This window comes from Balaenoptera physalus (genome assembly GCF_965194825.1).
Source record: "Balaenoptera physalus genome assembly, chromosome: 20".
Classification (NCBI taxonomy): Eukaryota; Metazoa; Chordata; class Mammalia; order Artiodactyla; family Balaenopteridae; genus Balaenoptera; species Balaenoptera physalus.
This window is the reverse complement of record NC_138901.1, coordinates 26,455,094-26,470,460: the sequence shown is the minus strand read 5'-3', so window position 1 is coordinate 26,470,460 and position 15,367 is coordinate 26,455,094. Positions and strand designations below refer to the sequence as shown.

The following is a 15,367-nucleotide window of genomic DNA, read 5'->3' as shown; positions in this document are numbered from 1 at the left end:
TCCATCAAGCACCTGACACTCAACATGGGGTGTCATGCCAGGTGCTAGGGTTACAGAGATGAACAGGACTGTACTCCCTGCCCACACGGTGCTCACTGACTAGTTACGGAGACAGACTGAAAAAACCAACCCCGAGACTACACTGTAAGCAGCAAGAGGCCCAGCTGAGGAGGCTGAGTTTCCAGAGCTTTCAGCCCAGCAGGCAGATACACCACACACACGCGTGCACACACACACACACACACACACACACACACACACAGCACAGTCAGTGTGGCTGTGAGCAAACACACACAAGACATGGACCATAAAGTCATAAACCTATGGTAGATAAATGTCTGAATGTCAAGGGTAAGCCCTCCTTTTATGGATATTGCAGGAACATAAGTAATGGGCCTTCTTGCCCGGAATGGGGCGTGGTAAGAAAGAACTCTGGAAAAGGGCAGGGACTGCCAGGGTGAGGGTGCTAAGTGTCTGACACAACCACAGGGGAGAAAGTGGGATTCAGGCCGAAGAGGAGGGAGGAAGAGGCCTGCGCCTGTGGTGGCCGAGCTGTGGTGCTTGAATGGAGCAGGCAGGGCTGCCGGAGAAGCCACATCCCACGGAGAACAAGAATGAGGACTGGGGAGCCAGACAGGCCTGGGTTTGGATCCCAGCCTCACCAACTCCAGCTCTATGATCTTGGACAAGTTACTTAATTCCCTAAGCTTTGGCTCCCTTGCCTTTAAAATCTGCCTAATAACAGTACCCACATTATAAGGTTTGTTTGGAAGGATCAAATTCGATAAGGCTTGTAAAACATTTAGATCTACACTGGCACAGGGCACATGACTATCGCTTAATAAGCAAACAAACAACAACAACAAAGGATGACAAGGCAGTCTGCATACATACCACCCTGGGGCTCTGTGCTTTCCTGTCCAAAGCCGCCACAGGCCTGCTCTATCCTTCCTCACCTTCCTATGTGCTGCCTCACCCCCACCTGCTATATCAGCAGAGAATTGAGAGATTCACAGCCAGAAGCCTTTCACAGCCTCTCCCTGCCACTTTCCAGATGATGGGAGTCCCGAAGACCTCGATGCCCTGGATGCCAGACCACTTGTGTGCTTATCTGCCCATCGGCCCTGAGGTTCTCTATGGCCTCAGAAAAGGACAGACTGTGCAGATACTGTGCAAAATCCACACTCCTACGCTCTCTGGGGCCACCACCCTGAGGCCAGCAGCCAGGCAGAGCTGTTCTTTTTTTTTTTTTTTTTTTATATGACTTTTATTTTTTTATTTTTTTAAATAAATTTATTTATTTATTTATTTTTGGCTGTGTTGGTTCTTCGTTGCTGCCTGCGGGCTTTCTCTAGTTCTGGCGAGTGGGGGCTACTCTTCGTTGCGGTGCGCAGGCTTCTCATTGCAGTGGCTTCTCTTGTTGCAGAGCACGGGCTCTAGGTGCGAGGGCTTCAGTAGTTGTGGCACGTGGGCTCAGTAGCTGTGGCTCACGGGCTCTAGAGCGCAGGCTCAGCAGTTGTGGCACACGGGCTTAGTTGCTCCGTGGCATGTGGGATCTTCCTGGACCAGGGCTCAAACCCTTGTCCCCTGAATTGGCAGGCAGACTCTTAACCACTGTACCACCAGGGAAGTCCCAGAGCTGTTCTTAAACATCCTTCTGCCCCACATGAGCCACCCGGGGTGCTGTGGGGGCGGGGAGGTGAAGTGCTGGTGGTCTCTGCCTCCACCAACCCACCAGCGCTGGGCCTTCTAGACTCCTCCTGCCCTGCCCTGCCTGTTGGTTCAAGGAGGAAAGATGCACCTTGAGGGTAGGGCAGGGCCATGTTTCCTGGGATGTCCCAGGGAGCCAGGAACACATAGTTGGAGCCCGGTAAGTGTTTGTTTAATCATGGGGGAGCCCCGGCAATTCCTATAGCCTGAGTCAGGACTCTAAGATGGGAGCCAAATTCCCACGAGAGAGCCCTGAAGAGGCCCTTAGTTCTGCCCTATGAACCATTTTTACGGAAGTCTTTCAACCCATTCTATAAAAATAATGATTAATGTTTCATACACACACATACTCACACCCACACAGTTTGCAGATAATGAGAAAAATCTATGAAAGCATGTTGTAAGCTATAAAGAGTTACGTACATCTAGTATGTTTATTTGTTTAGGTTTGTAAATAGAAATATGCTGAGATGGTCAGGATAGGTGTTATCTCCATGTTGAGGAAACCGTGGCTGGCAGAGAGCTTATGGAAATGGTCCAAGATCTCACTGGGCAGGAATCTAGATCTTCTCGCTGCCCTATCACATCACACAGTTCAATAAAAAATTTACTAAGTCCCAAGTGATGAGACGGGGCGGGGGGGGGGGAGTGGGGGGTCATTTAGAAAGACCCAGGCAGAACCCCCTTGAGGAGCTAACAACCTGGAAGGGGAGGGATGCAAAATGGCACACCCAGCCCTGTGAGATCCCCAGCCCGCCCTCTCTCCTCACCCTCCCCACTTCTTGCCCAATCTCATGCCCTCTCTCAGCTTCAGCCACCACTTGGACCACAGATCAGTCAGCCTACGGCTCTCCAAAGCTGCATCCCCAGTCCCCTGAACTCCAGAGCTACAGACCCAAGTGCCTCCTGCACACTTGCCACCTGGGGGTCTCCCAGGGCCACCAACCCCACAAATTCAAAGCTGATACGCCCTCCTCCTCAACCCCTGCTCAGCATCCTGCATCCCTGTCTTAGGTGGAGGCACTCGCATCCAACCACCTAGGTGTCATCCTGCTGTCCCCCAACCACACAGCCAATCAAATGCCAAGTCCTGTCCATTTTCCTCCAAAACATCTCTGAAATCCAGTCCTTCTCTTCCTCCTCATGCCTCTGTCCCAGGTCAGGCTCTAACTCCTGCATGATAACCTCCTGACAGTCTTATCTCCCACGAATCCATCTTCTTTGCAGTCAATCTGTACAGGTCTCTCCTGTCTCAAGGCTCAAACCCTTAAAACCCTCCAATGGTTCCCCTCTGTCTGCAGGGGTGAAGTCCAAGTTCCTTCGTGAGATGATATGATACGATACTACCCTTCCACCTCTACAGTCTGTTGTGCCTCAAACCTTTCACGGCACAGAGGCTGGCCTGCCTGCAGGGCCGGCTTCATGCGTGTGAGACCTCTGCAGTTCATATTTTTTAACAAGGGCATTTTAATTTTGCACTGGACCCCGCCAATTATTTTGCTAGTCCTGCCTGCCTGTTTTTCCCTGCACCCCCTTGCAGTTTGTGGCCTGCAAAATTTTGTACAGTCTCCTCCACCCAGAACACCCCTCCCACATCACCTTCTTTCTGCCGCTCTTCTTTTAACACTCAGTTTAGGTGTTATCTTTGGGACGCCTCCCTTGACCCTCCTCCCTCCCGATCCCTGCCCTAATCACACAACACATAGCAGGTGTTCAACACTTGTCTATTACATAAACTGAGAAGGCAATGTGTGACAAGTGCCACAAGAGACCTTCAAACTACGATCTATCGATCGACGGTAAAGCAAGGCAAGGAGAGAGAAGGCATTTCTAACGACCTCCAGGTTCTTCAGGGCGGCGCTAGGACCTTGTCCGCAGACGCGTTAATCCTTGAGCAGAGGCCTCTACTCCTGCCTGGCCGGAAGCGGCCGGGATCGGCTCTTGGGCGCCGCCTGCCTCAATCGCGTCGCCACTGCAGCCCTTTCGGGCGCCCCCGCCCCTCCACGGCCGTGAGCCCGCCTCGCGCCTCCCATTGGCTGTCTCCTCTTCTCCCGCCCTTCCCGGGCTCAGCCACTCGGAGCCCCGGGGTGGGTGGGGCTTGAAGCCCGGGTGGAGCGCGCGCCCCGATTGGCTCTGAGGAAGGCGGTGACGTGGCCGGAGGAGACCTAAACTGAAGCTCAGCCACACCACCACTGGATTAGTGGTAGGCGGGGCGGGCCTGGGTCGGCGGCCGGAAGCGGAAGTGGAGGAAAGATGCAGGTGGGGGGGACAGTAGCTGGGGAGGTGAGGGGCTGGGGAGGTGAGGGGCTGGGTTGGGACCCCTGAACTGAGTTCAGCCTGCCCGTCCCTGACCTGCTTCCTGGGCTCCCTCCGGCGCGCGGCCCTCCCCGGCCTGTCGTGCTGGCCCCGCAGGGTGGCGGTTGGGTCGGTGAAATGAGCGCGCGAGTGGCTTGTTCGCACCCAGGACTCACGCCCCGTTCCCCGCTGTGTTTCCCGCCAGGACCATCAGCACGTGCCCATCGACATCCAGACCAGCAAACTGCTCGGTAGGAGGGGGCACCTCCGCTCAGCCAGCTGTCAGGGGGAGCCCTGGCCCCTTTGCCCCTTGTCACCAACAGCTGGAGCCCCGACGTCCCAAGGCCCCTGTTGAGGCACTGACCACTCGCCCTGTTCTATGCGCCCATCTGTGGCCGGATTGCCCCGCTAAGAGGAGCGGGAAGGAAACAGACATAGAGTCTGTACTTGACCTGTGTTTTCTACTTTAACGTTTATAACATGTGTTGTCAATCATATCTTTCAGGCACAGAGAGGGTGAGGGCTTACCTTAAAGATGGTCAGCTACTGAATGGCAGATCTGAAGTTAGGCAGAACCTAAGTCTGTCAGGTTCCAGTATCTATGCTTTTTGTATTATGCCGGAAAAAAACCTTGTTTTAAAAAAAAAAAGGTTCCATCTCCCCTTGATTTTAGGAGGAAGAGGGACATAGATCCAGTTGGAAAGAAAAACCTTTTAGTGGCCAGGCCATCTCCCTGCCATCTGTATCTGATCTATATACCTCCTCCCCAGTTCAGAGCCAGGGAAGGACCTCTTCATTCTGACCCCTCCAGGGCCACGCACAGCTCTTGGGTTTGTTTTTTTATATATATATATAAATGTATTTATTTATTTTTGGCTGCGTTGGGTCTTCGTTGCTGCACGTGGGCTTCCTCTAGTTGCGGCCGGTGGGGGCTACTCGTTATGGTGCGCAGGCTTCTCTTGGGCTCTAGGTGCGCAGGCTACAGTAGTTGTGGCACGTGGGCTCAGTAGTTGTGGCTCACGGGCTCTAGAGCGCAGGCTCAGTAGTTGTGGCGCACGGGCTTAGTTGCTCCACAGCATGTGGGATCTTCCCGGACCAGGGCTCGAACCCGTGTCCCCTGCATTGGCAGGTGGATTCTTAACCACTGCGCCACCAGGGAAGCCCTGGATTAATTGTTTGATGCTGGTTTGTCATTAAGATGACATCTGTTTGCCTCATCTCTTTGCTTCTACTACTGTGACGTCTACAGAATTTTTCTTTCTGAAGATTTTAGAGGACTACAGTGGAGGGAATATAACTGATAACTAATGTGGGCCCTCAGTGTTTGACCAGCTGGCAGATTTATTAACAAGGGCAAGGTGGCCACTTAGTGGAGCTTCTTTAGTTTCATTGCAGATTTTTCTCAGCTCTTCAGCACACGTACACTCTTGATGTCATGAAAAGGACCAATAAAACAACAACCATTTATTGAAAGTTTATTCTATACAAGGTGCTGTTTTATGTGCTTGACATTATGAAAATGAAGATCACTACAATTCATTGAGCCCTTGCCATGTGACACAGCGCTCAGTGTTTTACCTTCATTCCCCCTTGTACTCAGTATCTTTATCATGCCCATTTTACATGTAGGGAAACTGAGGCACAGAGAGGTTGAGAGACTTGCCCAGGAAAGTTGATAATTAGAAGCTGGGACCATCTGACCACAAAGTCTAGCTCTTAGCTCTCTCCGACTGAGGAAATGTACATGGCTGTTATCCACCTATACTCTCTACTAAAAACACAGATCTGGGCCCAGAATCCAGGAGGTCAGTCACATGGGTATTCATGTGTGCAGGATGGTACTTCACTGGTAAGAAGAGACCAGTGTTATCTAGTCCTTAGGGCGCTGTAGGTAGTAGGGGCTTTGCAGTTGTTCATTCATCTGGTATTTGGCATAACTGTCTTGTATTTTCCATTGTCATGGTTAATCCCAGCCCTAAGGAAGTGGAAGTTGAATAGCGTCTGCTGTCAGTAAGAAAGATATAATTATCCGTGGAAGCAAAAACATCATGGAGAATATGGTCCAAATTGGCACTTTGATGTCAGGACCAATTTAAAGTTTTACTTTATCCCTGTGTTGAGGCAATCGCTTTATAAAAGTCACACTGTGAATGAAGTCAGGTTGCCGGAGTCTGTTTAGCCCCAAGCATCCCTTTGGGCCTGTCTTCGTTCCCATCTTCCCGTGACCCCCACACCTTAACCAATATGAATACAACTTTTAGCCAGTGCCTTAGCATATTTCACTTGAATCAGTGATGGAATTTTGACCATGGGAATGGGAATGCTGTGATTTGGGTGTTTCTCCTGTAGACTGGCTGGTGGACAGAAGGCACTGCAACCTGAAATGGCAGAGTCTGGTGTTGACCATCCGAGAGAAGATCAATGCCGCCATCCAGGACATGCCAGAGAGCCAAGAGATCGCCCAGCTGCTCTCTGGATCCTGTGAGTGCTTTGGGGCTACATTACTGGACACCCCCTCTTTCCTGGGGCGGTATATATCAGCTGAGCTGCTCCCTTTTCTATAGCCATAGGGCTGACCCCTAAAGAAAGAGAGGTTTTTATTTGGGGTATAGATGCTTGTTTCTTTCAACACAGAATGATGAAGGGGAGAGCTATGCCTGCTAAAGTTACTAGCATATACGTGAGTCAGCCATGCGTGGTGGCCACAGTGGGTGGGGAAGACACTGTAATTCTCAAAGTCTTTGTTCTCCCTTGCTTTCCAGACATTCATTACTTCCACTGCCTAAGAATTGTGGAGCTTCTCAAAGGCACTGAAGCCTCCACAAAAAATATTTTTGGCCGGTACTCTTCACAGCGAATGAAGGCAAGTGTGGGCGACGGTGGTAACACGCAGCTGGAGACCTCCAGTCCAGAGGGTCAGAGCCTGTCTGGTCTCGCTGAGGATCCAGTGGAGACGCCTACATGGAATATTTCCTCAACTTTCTCTCCGTCCCCACAGTTTATGCCAAAAGTAGATCCTACCCCTGGGTTTACATTTGCTTTGGGGATCGCTTGTTGGCACCACACTCTTAAAATAAAGTGGGTGGTCCAGCCAGGATTATGAAGGAGGACGAGGAGTTTGATGTGATGCAGAGACTGGGAGAGCCTCCCGGTTGGGGGACTGAGCTGGGATGCACTCAGCGGCTGCTGAGTGCTGTTCAGGCCCACTTCCTGTTTCTTTTCTTAGGATTGGCAGGAGATTGTAGCCCTATATGAGAAGGACAACACCTACCTAGGTAAGGTGGCCCAGCCCAGGAGTCCCAGTGTCCATGGGGAGGTCCACTCCCCAAGTTCTGAGACAGTGGGCTTCTAGGAGGCACAGTTCACGTGGGGGAAGAGGCTGGGGTGTAGATGTCTGTGAGGTGGGAAAATAAATTCCACGAAGAGTGTTGGGAGGAGGATGACCACCAGGCAGGTCGTGGGCATTTGCCAAGCAGGTGTGTGCAGATCTTCCACCCGCACCTCCTGGTGACCGACTCCCTCTGCACCCCTGTGCTCCACTGAGCACAAGAGGCACGGGTTGTCCTGGGAGCTGTATCAGGGGCCTGAGGGAGTAACTAAAGGGCTGACTGTAGTTTGGGTTGTGTTTTCTAATAGTGTAAATAATTATAATAGCTAATATTGACCGAACACCTACTAAATGCAAGGAATCGTACTTGTGTTTTATATGGATTCTCTCTCTTGATCTTCATGATAACTATTATTGCTCCTGTTTTGTAGCTGAGGATTGGATTAGAGAGGTTAAATGACTGTCTTAGGTTCCACAGCCAGGAAGGGGAAGAGCTGGGAGGCCAACCCCGTGCTCTTCGCCACCCGACTAGGGTATGTTTGTGCGTGTCCTTGGGGCATGCCTGCCTTATGGTGTGCAGATCTGGGGTGAACTTCCTGGGCCTTTCTTTCTCAGTGGAACTCTCCAGCCTCCTGGTTCGGAACGTCACCTACGAGATCCCCTCCCTGAAGAAGCAGATCGCCAAGTGCCAGCAGCTGCAGCAAGAATACAGCCGCAAGGAGGAGGAGGGCCAGGCAGGGGCTGCCGAGATGCGGGAGCAGTTCTACCACTCGTGCAAGCAGTATGGCATCACGGTGAGCGGCGGGTACTTGCTGTGGCAGGAGGACGGACACCTGGGGCCTCTGTCTGTCTTCCTGGGCCCAACGCCTTTGCTTCTGGGAAGGGCTTCCCTCTCCGCCTGGTTGGGCCCTTCTCAGGCCATTTTCTTGCCTGTCTCTAATCTTCAGGCGTATTCTTTAATCTGTTGTACTCTGCTTCCCACCACTTCTGTCTAAGCCCACCTCGTGGATCCTCTGTAGGGGGACAACGTCCAAAGAGAACTGCTGGCCCTGGTGAAGGACCTGCCGAGTCAGTTGGCTGAGATTGGGGCGGCGGCCCAGTCCCTGGGGGAAGCCATCGACCTGTACCAGGCCTGTGTGGGGTTTGTGTGTGAAAGGTACCGAGGGCCTGTTTCTCCCCAGCGAGGGGGACAGTTTAGCTACTTCCCCAGCGGTGCTCTCTTCTCCACTTGTATTTTCCCCACGTGACATTTGAGAGGCCGGGCCCATGCTGGCCTCATGAGTGGGCAGCAGGAAGGTCAGCTGCCTGCTCCGTTGCAGCCCCACAGAGCAGGTGCTGCCGATGCTACGGTTTGTGCAGACGCGGGGGAACTGCACGGTGTATGAGTGGAGGACGGGCACGGAGCCCTCGGTGGTGGAGCGGCCGCACCTCGAGGAGCCCCCTGAGCAGGTGGAAGAAGACGCGGTAAGACAGGCCTAGTAAGAGCCGCTTCCTCCCCTCCTACGCCGTCCACAGCCCACTTGAGTTCAGAGTCCAGAGGGAAGAAAGGTGTATTCCTGTGAGAGAAACTGTAGGTGGAAGGGCCCAGAAGGCCCTACCCCTTTATTTTTCTGGCTTTCTTGAGACCAGAGAATAGATGAGTTCTGAAGAGGCTCAGCAAGCTGGTCAACTTTGAACTGGGACCCTTTCAGTCCCCTGAGCTCTCTGAAGATGGGCTCTCCTTTGGGAACTTGGAGGCCATTATGCTTAAACAGCGCACTCCCTACTGAAGCAGCTGAGGCCTAGGGGAAGGCAGCCCCCTTTATTCACCCATCTTCTGCGAGCTAACACTTTTTTCCCCCTTCCAGATTGACTGGGGCGACTTTGGGGTGGAGGTGGCGTCTGAAGGGGCTGACTCTGGCATCTCTGCCCAGGCTGCTGGAATTGACTGGGGCATCTCCCTGGAATCGGACTCAAAGGTTAGGGTGCCCTCTCGGTCCATCTCTCTGAGGACTTTCTGTGATTGCTGCTTTGGTGATAAGAAAAGTGTTGTCTCTGTCTTTAAAGACATCACATGAAGTTCGTAGTTCTTGGACCAGGTGTAGTCCAGTGTGGGGCAGAGTTTCCAAAGTGACATATCAGAGGTTTGACCTCTTTCTTCTGGTGTTCGGGGCAGGTATGGGGATATAGGCAGGTGGTACCTACATGTACGGGCCCATAGTGCCATCTTTGCCACCTCCATCAGGTGCAATGTGCCGTCGTTGAATTTTTTTTTTTTTTAGAGCAGTTTTCTTTTTTTTTAATTTATTTACTTTTGGCTGCGTTGGGCCTTCGTTGCTGCACGCGGGCTTTCTCTAGTTGTGGTGAGCGGGGGCTACTCTTCATTGCGATGTGCAGGCTTCTCATTGTGTTGGCTTCTCTTGTTGCGGATCGCGGGCTTCAGTAGTTGTGGCGCACGGGCTCAGTAGTTGTGGCGCACGGCCTTAGTTGCTCTGCGACACGTGGGATCTTCCCGGACCAGGGCTCAAACCCGTGTCCCCTGCATTGGCAGGCGGATTCTTAACCACTGCGCCACCAGGGAAGCCCCGTCATTGAACTTTTGAGGGCTTTGGTTTATTCCGGCTCCCTTTGCTGGGGAAAGTTCTCCCAACACTGCTGGGGTTCTTTACTCTCCACCCAGGAAGCTGGGGGTGATGAGATAGACTGGGGAGACGATGCTGCTGCTCTGCAGATCACCGTGCTGGAAGCCGGAACCCAGGGTGAGTGCACCCTGCCCTGCAGCCCTGGCAGAGCCTGCCCCCGTGTCTCCAGAAGCAAAGAAAAAGTACACTGCCAAGATTGGGCTTCTCGGACGTTTACCTGTTTTTTCAAAATCTTGATGATGTGAGTGCAGGCGGATAGAGAGAAGTTCTTAAAATTAAATCTAGAAACTCTCAACTTTTTGGATACTGGATGTGGGTCAGCTGTTCTCTGGGGAGGTTCCGAGAGGGCTGATAGGCTCTGAGGCCTGACCTGGCCCCCCCTCCCCACAAGCTGAGAGTAGGGATCTGAGCCACTAGAGGGCAGTGCAGGATGAGACTTCACGCCCACTAGAGCGAAGGAACTTTCCATACTTTGGAACTCAGCTCTGTGGTCCTCCTCACAGACTTGGGTTGGCACTAGTGCCTGATTAGGGCTGAGACAAATGGGAAAGGGTAACCCTTCCCACTTGGGTTGGAACAGGAAGTGGCCTTAGTGCAGTGTCTGTGTCTATATTAACCCACCAGGACTTCTCAAACTGAGAGTGTTCTCCAGTCCTCAGCAACTTTATCACTTCTCTCTCTTCCTGGCAGCTCCCAAAGGTGTTGCTAGGGGCCCAGATGCTCTGACACTTCTTGAATACCCTGAGACCCGGAATCAGTTCATCGATGAGCTTATGGAGGTACCTTTGTCCTCTGGGTGATGCGGGGGGAGGCCTGGCACCAGCATAGGCGGCATCGCTCCAGGTACCTTACTTGACCCTTCCTTTTTGTGTAAGGGTGCTGAGCACTTTCCTTGTTCTGGAGCAGGGACTCACATATTAGGATGCTCCCCCATTCATTCAACTGTGTTTATCATGTACTTCCTAAGCCCCTGGCACTGTCTGAGGTGCTGAGCAGTGAACAAATCAAAGTCCTTGACCTCATGGATCTTATATCCTAGTGGGGAAGGCAGACAAGAAACAAGACAAACAAGTAAAATATGTAGTATGTCAGGTGTTAACATAAGTGCCATGGAAAAAGAGAGCTGGGGAGGGAGATGGGGTTACTGGGAAGGGCTGCAGTTTTATGTTGGTGGTCAGGGAAGGTCTTGTTGCCAAGGTGACCAGTAAGTCAAGACCTGCAGGGGGTGCAGAGAGAGCCATGCTGATATCTGGCAGAAGAGCTTTCCAGGCAAGGGGAGCAACGCAGAAGCTTTGAGGTGGGAGGTGTCCTGCACGTGTGATGAACAAGGAGGCCACTGTGGCTGAGCAGGGGAGCTGGGGGAAGTAGAAGAGCCCAGAGAGCTGAAGGGAGTCGGAAATTTGGCTTTTACTCTGAGGGAACTGGGAAGCTGTTGGAGGTTTGGAGCGACATGTTCTCATTTGTGTTTTAGTATCATTCCTGTGGCTATAAAGTATCCAGCAACCTAGAGTAAGGAGCCAGTGTTCTCGGATCTTCTTTCTGGGACTGGGAAGCGGGGGGCTTGTCTTTGTTAATCTCTGGGTCTGTCCACTTCTCGGCGGCCTGCTGGCTGGGGAGGGCCTCATGGAAGGCCTTGTCCTCACCAGTCTAGTTCAAGTTTCCGTGGTCCAATAAAAGTGACAAGATATGCGGCTGGTTCTCAGATTCTTCCCAGCCTTTTCTTAATCCAGGGCTTCTCAAACATGGATTCCTATTCCCTGAATCTCATTCTTCCCATGGAGAGAAAATACCTTCACTGGGCAGAGAGAACCCTTTGAATCTCTGCATCGTAGTTATGTGCCCCATAGCCTGGGAGGAAGGAGAGGGGTCCAGGGCCAGGTAAGGCCTGAGACAGCAATGAGGGACTGAAGGGTGATGGTGGAGGCTGCCCCAAACTCCCACGTTATAGTTGGTGAGTTTTTAGCAATAAAAATGTTCAGAGGAAATAACTGCTCCTCAACCAGAATCTAACCCTCACCTTATTCTTCATTTTGACCAGCCTGAGGGCCTAGCTTCTGAGTTCTTTTCTCGGTTTGAACCAAATCCTCTTCTGTCCTCAGCTTGAGATCTTCTTGTCCCAGAGAGCAGTGGAGATGAGTGAGGAGGCAGACATCCTGTCCGTGAGCCAGTTCCAGCTGGCTCCAGCCATCCTGCAGGGCCAGACCAAAGCAAAGATGGTCACCATGGTGTCGGCACTGCAGGATCTGATTGGCCGGCTCACCAGTCTTCGAATGCAACACCTGTTTATGATCATGGCCTCACCAAGGTCTGGCTTTCCCCTTGTTGTTGGGCTGTTCAAGGGCATGCTGCAGGGCTTGCCATCTCGGGCAGCCCTGACTCCTTTTTTTTTTTATCAATGTATTTTCTTCCTTCCTTCCTTCCTTCCTTCCTTCCTCCCTTCCTCCCTTCCTCCCTTCCTCCCTTTCTCCCTTCCTTTCTTCCTTCCTTCCGTGTTGGGTCTTCATTGCTGCGCACGGGCTTTCTCTAGTGGCGGCAAGCAGGGGCTTCTCATTGTGGTGGCTTCTCGTGTTGCGGAGCACGGGCTCTAGGCACGTGGGCTTCAGTAGTTGTGGCTCGCGGGCTCTAGAGTGCAGGCTCAGTAGTTGTGGTGCACGGGCTTAGTTGCCCCGCGGCATGTGGGATCTTCCCGGACCAGGGCTCGAACCCATGTCTCCTGCATTGGCAGGCAGATTCTTTTTTTTTTTTTTTTTTTTTAAATTTTTATTTATTTATTTATTTATGGCTGTGTTGGGTCTTCGTTTCTGTGTGAGGGCTTTTCTCTCTAGTTGCGGCAAGTGGGGGCCACTCTTCATCGCGGTGCGCGGGCCTCTCACTATCGCGGCCTCTCTTGTTGCAGAGCACAGGCTCCAGACGCGCAGGCTCAGTAGGTGTGGCTCACGGGCCTAGTTGCTCCGTGGCATGTGGGATCTTCCCAGACCAGGGCTCGAACCCGTGTCCCCTGCATTGGCAGGCAGATTCTCAGCCACTGCGCCACCAGGGAAGCCCCAGCCCTGACTCCTTGTTTCCTCGTCTCCATGACCCCTTAGACCTCATGCCTTCCTCCCATAACTGCACCATCCCAACTGGGGATGGCGGTTCTCTTTGGGGCAAGATGGGGTGGTTTGAGGTATGCAGGCAGAATCTGCTTCCCCTGTAGGATGGGGAAGCGGGAGTGGTACTCCTTGCAAGAAAGGATTGAAGGATGTGGAGGCTGAGAGGTCAATTAGAGACTTGGTTTCCTGAGCCTCAGCAGTTGGGTGGGGACACCCAGGTTGCACAGCAACACCAAACCCTTACCTGAGTGCCCGGCCCAGGTATGTGGACCGAGTGACTGAGCTCCTCCAGCAGAAGCTGAAGCAGTCCCAGCTGCTGGTTTTGAAGAAAGAGCTGATGCTGCAGAAGCAGCAGGAAGCCCTTCGGGAGCAGGCGGCTCTGGAGCCCAAGCTGGACCTGCTGCTGGAGAAGACCAAGGAGCTGCAGAAGCTGGTGAGACAGGAAAGGCAAACCCGCCCAGTTGCTGCAGAATGAGGTCCCTTTGTCTCTGCTTCCTGCCCACTCTGTATCACTGTCTTTCAGATTGAAGCTGACATTTCGAAAAGGTACAGTGGGCGCCCCGTGAACCTGATGGGAACCTCTCTGTGACACGCTCCCGCTCCCCGTTCTTCCTGTCTTCTCAGCCTTCAGGATGGAGGAGGGACAGCCAGGGGCCCTTCCCAGCCAGAGACTAGGCTGACTGGAGGACGGAAAGCCCCATGATGGAACCATCACCCAGATGGTTACCTTGGCACTCACTGTACTCTCTGCAAGAAGCTGTCTTAATTGGTCCTGTGACCCATCAGCCTCAAACCACAGCTTCTGCTCTTTCTCATTATCTAGTTGGACTTAATAAAAGAGGAAGGGACTCTTGTTTCACTACTGATAGTGCCGTTCTCCGGGCCTGGGGTTGAGGCTGCATGGGGTTCTTGATCCTGTGGAGTGCCAGGTTGGGGACTTTTCCTCTTTGCTTCTGGTGGCCGGCGGGGTGGTGGGGGGGGTCCCGATTAGTATCTACAAATGGTTCAGCAAGGGGCTCTGGGGTAGCTGAGTCAGCTGGGCCCCTTTCTCTCCATAGGCCCAGGCTGCCCCACTCAGGCCAGAAGCCCAAGGGGAGCAGTCAAGTGGCAGCCTTGTTGGAGCCAGCAAAGCTGTATTTTCCTTTTAATCACAGCTTACCTCTAGGCGGAGGGAAAATGCGGTTTGCGGAGGAAGGGTCTGATAAACAAGGTGGAGACAGGAGTTGTCACCTTCACAAGCTGCCTGTCCACTTCCTACCCATAACTGGCTGCTCTGTGATTGGGTAGAGCCCACCCCAGGCTAGCACCCTTCTCCCCGGCCACCTACCCATCCCCATTTCCCAGGAAGGGTAGGGGTTGGGGGTGGCCAGCAATTCGATTTTAATTTCATAGCAGAGCAGTTGATTCATGGCTCTTTGTCGCTGGCGTTGACTCCCGTAATGACTTTCCATCAAAATGAAAAGTGGAGTGACACCACTCATTATTCCTGCTGCTTGTTATCTCAGCTCTGGGGAGGGCCGCCCCCTCCCTGCTGCCTTTCAGCCGTCCTGGACAGTGAGTGATGGCCCCTATTAATCACCGACCCCGCGGACTCCAGCGGACACACGCTATCCAGAGGAGAGAGAGATAAGGCGGCATGAACTGCTCGAAGCCGCTCCTATCAATTAATGTCAGCCCATCGCTTCCCCCCAGTCTTTGCCTGTTCACCTCCCTCCTTTTGGGGGGATTGAAAGTCTAGGAATTGAAGATGGAAAAATATTGGTGTGGAACGTCGAGGTAAAACTGTCCTTGGAATAGAAGGACATCGAGGGGCCTGAGCGGGCTGCATCCTGCCCTCAGCTGCTGTGAAGGCTTTCGGCGGGGGGCGCTGTCTGCGTCTCTCAGTCCCTTTCTCTCTGAGAGAATGTCCACTACCTCCTGGCCCACCTGTTCGGCGGCTGGCTCCATTGGCCTTCTGGCCTGCTCCTTGCAGCTGCCACCAGCTCACCGAGGCATGCTACGCTTGCCCACTCTAATGTCCCTCATCCAATCACCAGCTATTACATGGGCTCTTTGCTCACTGGCACCCGGCTTTGGGGAGAAGCCCTGTGGTCGTGTGACCGTGGCAGGCTGGGTTCAGGCCTCCTAAAGTTCTTGCTTCTGCCCTCGCAGAGGAGTGCCTTGCTTGCCTTCTCTGCTCTGCCTGGGGCGGATGGGGGACGTCGGATGTGCTGAAATTTGGCCATCTTTGCAGGACAGGAAGTGGGTTTAATAGAAAGTTTTCTCAGCAGATTTTGGACACCTTGGTAAGCAGTGGGGCTAGGGGACTGTTCTCTCAGAGG

General features: G+C 52.8%; 1 protein-coding gene across 4 annotated transcripts; it reads left to right on the top strand.

Annotated features, from left to right (window-relative positions):
• Positions 1-3,850: 3,850 nt before the first annotated feature.
• CDK5RAP3 (CDK5 regulatory subunit associated protein 3) lies at positions 3,851-13,908 on the top strand. 4 transcript variants are annotated; one of them, XM_082442665.1, is made up of 14 exons: positions 3,851-3,969; positions 4,211-4,256; positions 6,355-6,486; positions 6,768-6,868; positions 7,232-7,280; positions 7,949-8,127; positions 8,353-8,489; positions 8,653-8,797; positions 9,181-9,291; positions 9,993-10,071; positions 10,645-10,733; positions 12,054-12,259; positions 13,308-13,479; positions 13,570-13,908. In XM_082442665.1, exons 1-14 carry the CDS (start codon positions 3,964-3,966, stop codon positions 13,633-13,635), a joined length of 1,518 nt encoding a protein of 505 aa, XP_082298791.1. In that variant the 5' UTR covers positions 3,851-3,963; the 3' UTR covers positions 13,636-13,908. The 4 variants fall into 4 exon arrangements, with proteins under 4 accessions (XP_082298791.1, XP_082298793.1, XP_082298790.1 ...); XM_082442664.1 differs by having other exon boundaries at positions 3,895-3,993; XM_082442667.1 differs by lacking the exon at positions 4,211-4,256 and having other exon boundaries at positions 3,863-3,969.
• Positions 13,909-15,367: the final 1,459 nt, after the last annotated feature.

What these genes read in the sequence shown, in the direction of transcription:
- CDK5RAP3 (XM_082442664.1), top strand. Translation starts at nt 3,964, where the DNA reads ATGCAGGTGGGGGGGACAGTAGCTGGGGAG. An exon ending in CCCTGGAATCGGACTCAAAG is followed by an intron (nt 9,292 to 9,992) that starts GTTAGGGTGCCC and finishes CTCTCCACCCAG; the next exon opens with GAAGCTGGGGGTGATGAGAT. An exon ending in TCATCGATGAGCTTATGGAG is followed by an intron (nt 10,734 to 12,053) that starts GTACCTTTGTCC and finishes TTCTGTCCTCAG; the next exon opens with CTTGAGATCTTCTTGTCCCA.